The sequence below is a fragment of the Sciurus vulgaris genome (genome assembly GCF_902686455.1).
Source record: "Sciurus vulgaris genome assembly, chromosome: 2".
Taxonomy (NCBI): domain Eukaryota; kingdom Metazoa; phylum Chordata; class Mammalia; order Rodentia; family Sciuridae; genus Sciurus; species Sciurus vulgaris.
In genome coordinates, this window is record NC_136462.1 from 36,251,775 (window position 1) to 36,264,389 (window position 12,615).

Here is a 12,615-nt window from a genome sequence, read left to right on the forward strand (position 1 = left end):
TTATGTGTATCTGAAAAGAAGTCTTTTAAAAACTTACTAAAATAATAAGGATAGTAACAGTAGCAGCTATCATTTCTTTACTAAATGCCAGACAAGGTACTAGGCATTTTACTTAACTATCTTATTTGACTTTCACAAGATTCATAACCAGCTTAGGGTCCTGCTAACTGGCCAATTAGAAAGCAGCTTTCTCCGATGGCAAAGTCCATGTGCTTTGCTGATGTTGACACTTGATAAGACCTTTGTTTAAAGGGTAATACAATTTTTGTGGCGTTGCATCAAAGTTAGGCAAAATATGTCCAGAGAATTTGGGGATAAATGTTTACAGTCTAGGGCAGGTAACTATAAAACTCTGAATTATCAGTCCTGATTCTATGCGTAAAATTTACCAAGAATGTCTAGGATATAGTAGAATCTACAGAGATCACATTATAAATTTGGCTTTCATATCACACTTAAGGATGCCCTCCTTTTCCTACAACCAAAATTATGCTCAGAATGTTCTTGAACTAATGGAACGGAATCTTCTATAATTCTAGATATGTATTTCCAGTGTTTAGAAAATATGGCTCAATGAAACAACTAAATTTTTATTAATTTTAAATTCTTGTCCTGTTATGCTATACTGTTTAGGAATGATTTAACTTATCTAACTTTTTGAAAAGAAAAAAATGCATACTAATTTTAAAATCAGGTATAATCAATGAAGATTTTATATAAATTTGTGTTTTAACAGAATGAAGGTACAGGGGTACCTGCAGATCTGAATGACTAACCTGTACTCTGTGCCCAAGGCAGTGGTTCTTGGTGATGCCAAGTCAATATACAACGATGATATTCTGGGCGAGGATCCAGTTTTACATCACATGATAACTACAGATTAAAAAGAAAAAGGAAGCAAACTTGGTCACCTCATCATTTCTCAAAACTACAGGGTGGTGGAGGTTATACAAAGAATACAATGGGAATGGAAGACATCATTGGCATTCTGCTATTTCTGTCACTTCCACTTCATGTTTTTAGTAATGGGAAGTCCAGGGGTTGAGTTGTTCTGATAGAAAGAAAAGACTAAGAAACCAGTTTTATGGCAAGAAGGAGAGATGAAAAAGATAAGGTCTAATTCTGCAGTGGTTTCGTGAGTTGTGAGGACAGAGACCCCTTCCTATGAATTGAGAAACAGAAGTAGTTATAGTGACAATAAAGGAGGTAGACCTAAACAAACACATTCAGTATCTATTCATCCATCTACCCACCCATCCACCCATCCATCCATCCATCCATCCATCCATCCATCCATCCATCCATCCATCTATCCAGTAAATATTTACTGAGGACTCACTATGCACTAGGTACTATTCAGCTACTCCAATTCCAAAGTTGAAATATACAACTATTTTCAACATAAAAGGGATAGGTCCTTTCCTTTTTCTCACTCTTTCACTTCATTGTTTGCACTTATACTGATAGGGTAAACTGTCATTATTCTTAAGTCATCTTATGCTTCTTTCAATCTGTGTGTTCTATAACACTAAACTACAAGAGCTACTCATGTGGATTTTTTTTTTTTTTTGTAGTGGTGGGTATCAAACTCTGGGCTCACTGATACTAGGCAAGTACTCTACTACTTCTCTGGCCTTCACATAACTATTTTATTTGCTAGTGTTTCAGAAAGTATTTTTCCCCCCACACTAGTAATAGCACTATTTGGTTCATGGTGATACTGTGGAATGGACACTGGACTAGAATGATAGCAGATATTAAGTATCTAGGTTCTTTGAGCTCATCTGCTAACTGGTCTTCTGCATTAGCATGCTATTTTGCTTTCCTATATCTGATTGTTCAACTTCAGATGCAATTGTACTACATAATGGTTAAACCATCTTCAAGCTTTATGATCCTATTTTTTAAAAAACTTGTTATTTTTCAGTCCTACTCTAAACATGAAAATTTAATTTTAGAGGAAGATGTTTATGTAAATTTAAGAAACAAAAGTCTAATGTATCAAATTAAAGTGAATGAAAAAATTTTGTTTTATAGTCTCTTTACAAACAGCTGTTTCTAGCTGGGCATGATGGCACGTGTCTATAAACCCAGTTGCTCAGGAGTTTGAGGCAGGAGGATTCTAAATTTGAGGCCAACTTGGTCGACTTTGGGAGACCCTGTCTCAAAATAAAAACTAAAAAGGGCTGGGGATGTAGTTCAGTGGTAGAATGCCCCTGGCTTCATTTCCCAGTATTGAAAAACAAAAACAAAGACACATAAACAGTTGTTCCTTTTGTAGTCAGAAATGAAACTGATTAGTTTTTTTTTAAGGGGAGTACTTTACTGAAATGCAAAATAGTTTATTAACTAATATATATTTTTTATATTCACACTGCTCTGGTCTATTACACTGCTTTAGTTTAAGAAAGCACTTTTTTACTACGAGTTTAAATGCTTTAAAGAATGATGAACCCTTGGTAAACATAGACACATTTTTTGGTGCTCACTCCACAATATTATCATGAACCAAATAGTGCTATTGATAGGGAAGAAATGAAAACCTTGCTGAAACACTAGTGAATAAAATAGCCATGTGGGGGCTGGGGAGATAGCTCAGTCGGTAGAGTGCTTGCCTTGCAAGCAGAAGGCCCTGGGTTCGATCCCCAGCACCCCCCCCCCCACAAAAAAAAAAAGCCATGTGAAGGCTGGGTGTATCGCAGTGGTAGAACACTTGCCTAGTACCCATGAGGACTGTTGAAAATGGTTGATATCCCCCTTCCAGTGACTTTCTTTGTTCATTAAAAAGTGGGCAGAAGGCTGGATGTGGTGGTGCACTCCTGTAATTCCAGAGGCTCGGGAGGTTGAGGCAGGAGCTTTGCAAATTTGAGGCCAGTCTCAGCAACTTAGTGAGGCCCTAAGCAACTTAGTGAGCCTCTGTCTTAAAAAAACAAACAAACAAAAGGTTGGGGATAGTTTAGTGGTAAAGTGCCATTGGGTTTAATCCCTACTACCCTTCATCTCCCACAACCCCCCAAAAAAAAGTGGGCAGAAGGATGTGGACTAAGAGTGTTTCCTCTGCTTTTTTTTTTTTTTTTTCATATGTGCTTGGCACACAGTAATTATTTCTCTTAAATTACTATTTAAGAGAAAAAATTATACTATTTGCTGTAGTATTATGTGGTATGGCCTACATGTAAACATCTAAGGGAAAGAATTAGTTAAAAAAAAAGTCTATGGAATGAGAAGACTAGTCATAGACTGAGAGAAAAATTTTGCATAACACGTGAGAAAAGATTGTTATCCAAAATAAACAAAGAACCCTTGAAACAGTTATAAGAGAATGAATAATCCAATTTCAAAAATGGGCAAAAGATCTGAATAGACACTTCACCAAAGAAGATCTACAGATGGGAAGTAAGCATATGAAAGGATGTTCAACTTAATATGTCATCATGAAATTGCACATTAAAACAACATACATTAACATATATCTATCATAGTGGCCAAAATCTAAACCACTTACAACATCATATCCTGATAAGGATGTGAAGCAACAGGGACTGTCATTCACTGCTCATGGAAATGCAAAATGGTATAGCCAGTTTGGAAGACTGGCAGTTTCTTATAAAATGAACATACCCTTCTCATACAATCCAATAACCACAGTCATTGGTATTTACCCAAATGAAGTGAAAAACTTATGTCTACACAAAAGTTTGCACACGAAGGCTTCATTCAAAATTGCCAAAGCTTGGAAGTAACCAATGTGTCCTTCAGTAGGTGAATGGATAAACTGTGTACATGCAAATGATGATACATTCATTATTCAGTACTGAGAGAAAATAAGCTACTAAGCCATGAAAAGACGTGGAGGAAACTTAAATGCACATTACTAAGTCAAGTCAATCTGAAAAGTGACATATTACATGATTCCTGGAAAAGGCAAAGCTATGGAACAAATAAAATAATCAATGGTTGACAGGAGTTGAGAGAGGAAGGATGAGTAAGCAGAGCATGCAGGACCTGTAGGACAGTGAAACTAGTCTGTATATCAGAATGACAGGTAACATGTCATTATACATTTATCAAAACCTATAGTATATACAACAGCAAGAATGAACATGAATGTAAACTGTGGACTCAGGGTGATCACCATATGTCAATGCAGATTCATCAATTCTAGAAAACGTACCACTCTGGTGCCAGATGTTGATAGTGGGAAAACCTTTTTGTTTATTTCACTTAATTCTGCTAAGAACCTAAAAGTGCTCTAAAAATAAAATTTATTAATTAACAAAAGGGAGAATATTCTGTTTTTCCTATTTGAGAAGTGACCTCAAAGTGTCTTTGAGAAAAGCTTCATAGGGGATATGATGACTGAGTTTTGAGAGTATGAAATTTACCAAGCTAAGAAAGGAATGATGGTAGTCAAGAGAACTTACTAGGAAGGAGAAGAATCATAGGTATAGGCAGGGAACCTAATGTTCTTTCTAGAAGTTGTAAATACCTTGTTATGGTCACAGTGAAGATGGGAAGCAGATGAAGCATGAGAAGAAAACCTGGGCTTTCATATGGAGGTCCTCCTATGCCCTTTAGAGGAGTCTGGATTTAACCCTGGTATCATGGCAAGCACTGATAGATTTTAATTGGAGATAGATTTTAATTACAGTTAGACATAAAAGGGATTTAAAAGTAGTTAAGATTAGAAACCACTAAATATGTCCAAAGTTATAATATTAGTAAATGTTAGACAATCATTCAAACCCAGGTTTATCTGGCTATGAAACTCAGGGGATGTGGATGGGAGACAGGTTTGAGGAGAATGGTGAAGATCTGGAAGATTGCAATAGGGAATGGAAGAAGTTGATCCATAGGATATAATAGGACAGGTAAGGTGAATTTTGGCTTCTGCTGCTAAATTTGTAAACTGGAAGTGGTAATTCAAACAGCTGTATACTCTTTAAGGGCTTAGTGGACTGGAAATAAAAATGAAAGACAAAGAAGAGAAAATTGAACCAAGTTTATGGATTTTTAGAGTGAGTTATAGTAGAAGGAAGAAGAAGAAAAAAAAAGTTGAGAATTTTGGAAAATATTGTGTGGGGTGTTGTATCACACACCCCAGGATTTGGGCTGGAGGAAGGGGATTTACACACTGAGGGAAGAGGGTAGGAGTTATAGGAGTGAATATTTATGCTAGATTTTTCATCTACTGATAAGTAGTTTGCCATTATTACTAAATGGTAGTTTTGAGATGGAGCCATTCAGAATATGAAAAGAATAAACATGTGAGTTGCTGAAGTAGAAATAAAGGTATATGGAATAATGGAGGTAAAATGCCTGATGATCAGAGATAAGATAGACAGGAAGATGTAAGCAACTTCCAGAGATCTGAAGGTCTGTGAGAATGGTGTCTGGAAGGTTTGATGGTAATGATGAGGAGTTGAATGCCCCAGGGATTCAGGGGAACAGGTTGGGACTAAGAGTTGCACAGTGTAGAGGAGAGCGTTTGTGAGAAAACAGGTGTCCAAAGTCGGGTAGAAGCCCAGGATGATGCACTGTGGCACTGGCTGTTGCTGGAGGCCTCACCTCAGCTGGGGTCTGGTTGAAGGTTCCAAAGAGTGGATAAAAGAACTTTATCACAATAACTTTTCGGATAAATGCTATATAAGTTATGAGGTCTATTTCCATTATTCTACCAGAGAGGGCTTTGAGCATCTTTACTTTGTAAATCATCTATCTAAAACTTGTCAGGAAGCTTCAGAATCTTTGCATTTGCTGGTAGGGATCAGTTTCAAGTTCCTGTTTTCAAAGTTTCTATAGCCTAGTTGTACTTCTCATTTCCTAATAAGTTAAAGTCAATGTGCATTTTTTCTAAGTAATGGGTAGTTCTGTTATTTTATTTTATTTATTTAAAAAAATTTAGATGACAATAGGCCTTTATTATTTATTTATTTATATGTGGAGCTGGGAATCAAACCCAGTGCCTTACACATGCTAGGCAAGTGCTCTGCCACTGAGCCACAACCCCAGTCCAGTTCTGTTATTTTAAATATCTATTTTTTTTAAATCCACAGGCCATAATATTCTCATGTAACAGGTGTTTTATAATATATTTTAATGATCAATCACTGATCCTATCACTATAAACAACCATATTTCCCTCTACAAATGCAAACACCTCAGCAGTTTTCAAAGAATAGGAACATTGTGTTGAAATGCTCTGTATTTCACTGCTAATGACATCACTCAGAAAGCCATCATCAAGTTCTTATAGTGTGCAGTTCAGTAATGTTCAAGTGAAATGAAAGGTGGACAAATTATAAGTCTGGTGGAGATGCAACATGCTTACATTCTCCCAGGACTGACTGACTCCATGGGAGATGAAGGTATTTTCCCTGTTTTTATTTTATTCATTGCCTGAGGTGTTAATACTAATGGAAACTACCTCAAGTATGTTTTAGAAGAAAAAAAGTTGAGAACAAGGGCAGTATAGGGTACTTTGTTGGGATATTAAGGATGTTTGTGCGGAAACATTGGGTCAATAATTCTATTTGATAAATTGGTAGGATTCTCTTTCTTACCATGGAGTGAAAATCAGAAGTATTTCAGTTCCAACCATAAGGGGAATATTTATTCTAAGCTGATACTCTTCTGAATGTTTTGATATAAAAGGATAACATTTTCTGTTATGACATTTTGAAAATAATGCAGTGAATTAGTCAGTTTTTTGTTCTGTGACCAAAACACCTGACAAGAACAGCTTAGAGAAGGAGAAGTTTACTTTGACTTCAGAAGTTTAGTCTATGGTCAGCAGGCTCCATTGCTCTGGACATGAGGTGAAGCAAAACACCATCATAGAGGGGTCTGGCAGAGAAAAGCTGCTACACTTGTGGCAATCAGGAAGCAGAGACCAAGCTAGGTCAAGGGACAAAATAATAAACCCCAAAAGAATGCCCCCAGTGACCTACTTCCTCTAGTCATATCCACTTGCCTACAGTTACTACCCAGTTAGTTCATTGAAATTATTAATCCATTAAATGGAAAAAATTCACTGATCAGGTTACAGCTTTCATGATCTAATCATTTACATCTGAACATTCCTGTATTAATGCAGAAGCTTTTGGGGGGTACCTCATATCTGAACTATAACATGCAGCACTGCCCTACTCATAGGATGGTGACAGAAAGTATAGCAGTATGTGACAAAAACCAGCATTAATATTCACCCTACTTCCCCAAGGTAGTAAGACAAAGCAGTAAATGTCTGTGGCATCTATTTTGGAGTGTAGTGTTAAGTGGTGTCTGTAAGCTGCATTTCTTTTCTTTCTTTTTTTTGGGGGGGGGTACCAAGATTGAACCCAGAGGTGTTTAACCACTGAGCCACATCTCAGTCCTTTTTTATACTTGATTTAAAGACAGGTTTTTGCTGAGTTGCTTAGAGCCTCCCTAAGTTGCTGAGGCTGACTGAACTTGTGATCTTCCTGCTTTGGCCTCTTGAGCGGCTGAGATTATAGGAATGCTCCACAGTGCCTGGCTCTAAATTGTATCTTGCGTTGGAAAAGAGAGATAGAGTGATTTATTATGCTTCAAAGAAGTGAATAGTTTATGTACTAAAGTGGCAGTCACGTTAGTGAAGATATGATTTTGTATTACCAAAAGAAAAAAAAAAAAAAAAAGGATAAATAGCTAAGTATACCAATGACCCATGCTGGCAGTTCCAGTGATGCTGCCATGGAAGAAAGGCAGCTAATTCTTGGACCAGTTCTCAGTTCCCTGAATTGATGGGAAATGTGCAGAAGCACATGAACAATATACCAAGCATCAGTTTGATTAGAGAACACAAACTCATCATTACTGTCAGAATGAATGGCTGCCATATGTAGGCTTTAAGGAAGAGGTGGTGGAGATTAAAATGAGAAATAATTGAAAGGATTAAAAAGAGTTTTGCAGAGTCAGAGAAAAGCCATCTTAAGCTATTTTTCTCTCTTTCTTATAACAATGTGGATATTTCTTGTTTCCTTAGTGTTGCAAATATGAAAATAGTGAATTCATTATTACCAGTTTGAATGTCTAAATCTAAGCTTTAGGATTTTGACCTTCTGACTTGATTGGAATACTTTTTGTTCAATGCTGGCTTTTTTTCTTCAATTTAATTTCAAATAAGACCAAAAAACTTCACATGATTATAAAAAAAAATCTAGCTGATTTTTTAATGAAATTTTAAGGAAAGGAGATTTCTACATGCATTTGCCCACAAACTCTCAGTATTTAGAAAGTCAATTATAAGAATATCTAAAGCCTAATTTGCTTTATATTTTGTCCTATGCATTATTATAGTAATCTTTTATTAATTTTTCTTCTTCCTCTTAAATACTTTATGTTCTTTCTGTCAACTAATCATAACATTCTGTCATATCTGAAGTTATTTCAGAATTTTTGTTTTGTACTGGAGATTTAATCAAGAGCAGTTTACCACTGAGTCACATCCCAAGCCCCTTTTTAAAAAAAATTAATTTTGAGGCAGGGTCTCGCTGAGTTGCTTAGGGCCTCACTGAATTGCTAAGGCTGGTCTTGAACTTGCAATCCTCCTGGCTTAGCATCCCAAGCTGCTGGGATTACAGGTGTGAATCACCATACCCAGTTTTTCAGAACTCCTGAAAAGTAATGTTTGGGTATTGTAGTTTGTATTGCCAAGAAAGATGTTCACCAGTAATACAGAAAGTATATAATTAGTTGAGTAATAAGTTAAATTGAGTAATGTTTTTGGAGAAGAGGACTCTAATTTTCAAGAGACTTACTATGCTTCCTCAGCCTCAGTAGTCCTTTTGTAAACAATATAAGTCACCTTTTTCTCCTGAAGCACCAAGGTTGGGTCTCTTTTTAGCTCTTTGATTTTTTTTTTAATTTTAAAAAAATTAAAAAAAATTTTTTTAGTGGAAGATGGACAAAATACCTTTATTTTGTTTATTTATTTTTATGTGGTGCTGAGAATTGAACCCAGTGCCTCACAAGTGCTAGGCAAGCACTCTACCACTGAGCTATAAACCCAGGCCCTCTTTGTTTTTTTCTGAATTGTTTGAAATTCATCAATGACATCACCGAAAAAGTATATTAACTGCCTTTCTGTGTCAGTTTACATTAGAAAAAGATAATTATTTTCCCTCATTCCATACAGGTCTAGTGTGAAGGTTGTGTCAGCTTCATTATCTTGATTGCTTTGTTTTTAAGTATCCATTCAAAAGTTTTAAGTCTTTCTCTCTGGACTCCTTTAGGGACTTCCAGCTATAGCAAGTAATTCACTTCAAAAGTCATGTGGGAGTGGAATAAATGCAACCCTTTCTTCTCCATTTTCTAACAAGAAGGGGTGAATATTACCACATTTGCCAACAAGATTACTATTAAATACTAGATGCTTATTCTGAGCAGTTAGAAAACCCTATTCTTAACTGTTTGTCAGGCATCCACATGGGTTTCTGGTCATTAGAAAACATTACCCTGGCTTTGATGATGGTTGGCCGAGGATCCAAGATGCCTTGCATCTTTCTCAGTGCAGGCACAACAAAGAGATTACAGGTGACCACGGCTGATACAGGATTCCCTGAAAGTCAACCAAACAGTTATTTATAGCACCTCACAAAATTTTGCCCAATAATGGCATCTTATATCTTATATTTTTAGTCATCACTGAATATGACAAGTGACTAAACATTAGTCTTCCTCTTCTGAAACACCTGGAAACCAACAGGATGACCAAATACAGGTATAGTCAACCAAATACCATACAGGGGATAAGCATTTGGAACTTCCAGTAAAATGTATAATTCTGATACCCAGAAGCTCTTTGACCCTACTTATTTCTAGTTTCTTGAGACCCGTGAGTTGAAAGCCATTACTACATTACTAACCTTGATAATTCTTTTTTTTTTTTTGGGGTGCTGTGAATTGAACCCAGGGCTTTGTGTATGTGAAACACATAGTCTACTATTGCCAGCAGCCCCTTAATCTTGTTAAGTTTTAAAGCAGTTAAAGGTTTATCTTCTTGCTATTTTTTAAAGATTTAAGAATTACTGTAGTAATTTTATAGTGTTTTATAAAGATGATTTAAACATGAAAAATTACTGTAGTAATATAAGCCTTGTACCAAAAAATTCAAAAATCTAGATAAGCATAAGGAAATTTACCTATAATCATCTCTACCCAGAAATGTCTTTAATAACATCAAATGATTTAAGATGTGAAGGACTTGAAGATGAGTTCTGTTAGGGACTGAATTGTATCTCCCCCAGTTCATATGAGAAAGCTCTAAACCCCAATGTAGCTATATTTGGAGATAGGGCCTTTATGGAGGACATAAGGTTGTGGTCCTGGTCCAATAGACCCCTATAAAAAGAGGAAGAGACAGACACCAGAGGAAAGGCCATGTGAGGACACAGTAAGAAGGTGACATCTGTGTGAAGGTCTCACCAACCCTGCTGGCACCTTGATTTTGGACTTTCAGCCTCCAGAACTGTGAGAAAATTAATTTCTGTTGTTTAAGGCACTCAGTAATGTTGTGGTATTGTTATGGCAGCTGCAGTGGATTACTACAAATACCAAGTCCTTTTAAAGTTATAAGAAGAATTGGAAAAATTTAACCATACCTCTCCAAGATGAAATCCAGGTGTGTCTTATATTTCAGAGGGAGGTAGAGTGGGTTATGGAAGTGGGGGACTATGAATAATTGATTTGGTTACTTGCACAGCATTATTAATGATCTAATCAAGCTGTACAAACTTGGCAAATTTCGAACCTTTTTGAGTCTAACTTTTACTTATCTATAAAATGAAGGGTTTGGACTACATGATTCTTAATAGTCCTTCAGGGTCTAAAATTCTAATTTTAGTAATCCTTTTATACAGTTTTATGTGAGTATATATGTGTATTATGGAGATGGGGAATGGGTTATCAGATTTTTGGGTTTCCTCACCCTAAGTACTAATTATGTCATCAAAGTAAAAGGCAAGGATCAATTTAGCCTATTATTATATAGAATCATAACTTCATCTCTATTTTACTTACAAAAGTGATTAAGAATAGATTTATTTTTAAGTTGCGGAAAGTGACGAGGGATACTAACATGAATGGGAATGAGTTGCCCAACAACAGAACCTGGGGAGGAGATGGGTGAACCCAAGGTCTCATACATGCTCGGTAAGCACTCTGTCACTGAGCTACATCCCTAGCTCCTTTTATTTTTATTTTGAGACAGGATCTTGCTAATTTGCCCAAACTGTACTCAAACTGCAATCCTCCTCCCTCAGCCTCAGAAGTAGCTAAGACTACAGGTATGTACCCCCACACGTGACTAGAATAGCAGATTTTAAAGGAGAACCCATTACTTTACCCCTTGCCTCAAAAATATATCACCAATGATTATAAAATTCCCACAATACTACTTTATATAAAATTAATGTTAAGAAATGAATTGCTCTTTATAAGAAAAAGTACTAGAAGGAAAACGAACAAAATGTTGTAAATAGTGGTTCCTTCTGGGTGGGTGGGGATTATGAATAACATTTCTTTGCTTATCTGTATTTTCTAATTATTTTTATAGGGAATATGGGTTACTATATTAATTTTAAAAAGTTAGAAAATAGCAAGTAAATACACAAAACTTTTAAATTTGTTAAAATGTGTCAAGGGGGCTGGGGAGATAGCTCAGTTGGTAGAGTGCTTGAGCCCCAGCATCCAAAAAAAAAAAAAAAAATGTGTTTAGATTAGTGACGATCTTTAAATATATGACCTCAAGGAAAGCAGAAATACACCTTAGAAACTGAAAATCCTCAGTGGGGCTGGGTGGATAGCTTAGTGGTAGAGTGCTTGCCTAGCATGCATGAAGCCCAGAGTTCCATCCCCAGCACTGCAAAACAGAAAGAAAAAATGTTTTCGGAAATACTTGTAAATGGAATCACTTTGCTGTTTCTGGAATCTAAACACGTGAGTTGCTGCTGCCCTCTTTTGGTTCTTTCAGGCTGAACAAAGAAAATTTAAAATAAATCATTTATTTCTTTGGCAGATCATCAACACTTTATTAGTAATGATAAAAAGGTTCCCACAATAACATTATTCTACTATCATTGAGGCTCTGTTGGTAAGTCAAGACTTCCATAGACAAAGTAAATAGTCTCTTCCAGGCAAAAGAAAACTTGGAAGAGGAGTCCATTTCTTTTGTCTAGTGGTTCAGAATAGACAAGGGAAGATTAAAGGCCCTATGGAGTTTTATGCTATAGATAAATGGTGAAAAAATAATTTAAAAATTGATTTTTAAAGTCCATGTAAACTGAACCACTTTGCTTTTTCTACAATCTGAACTTGTGAATTTCTACGAACATGGGAGTGGGGGTGGTAATGGTAAAGTTGTCTGACTGAAGATGTGAGGAATCTGGCTGAGATGTACCAGCATTAGTAGCCCCCTCCTCTCTTTCTCATTCCTCCTTTTCCAACCATTCCAGATCTGGCAAGGGTCAGAGGTTGTTTTATTTTTATTTGTTTATTTTTTGTGGTGTTTGGGATGGGCCCAAGGATCTCCTGTATGCTAGGCAAATGCTCTATGACTCAGAGATATCCCCAGCCCTAGCTTTATATTTTTTTATT

General features: G+C 36.3%; 1 protein-coding gene across 1 annotated transcript in view; it reads right to left on the bottom strand.

Annotated features, from left to right (window-relative positions):
- Nucleotides 1–12,615, bottom strand: part of GPHN (gephyrin) — a 709,158-nt gene that overhangs the window by 1,206 nt on the left and 695,337 nt on the right. The window contains 2 exon segments of the mRNA XM_079127200.1: nucleotides 777–873; nucleotides 9,477–9,580. Coding sequence (XP_078983326.1) covers nucleotides 777–873; nucleotides 9,477–9,580 — 201 coding nt within the window.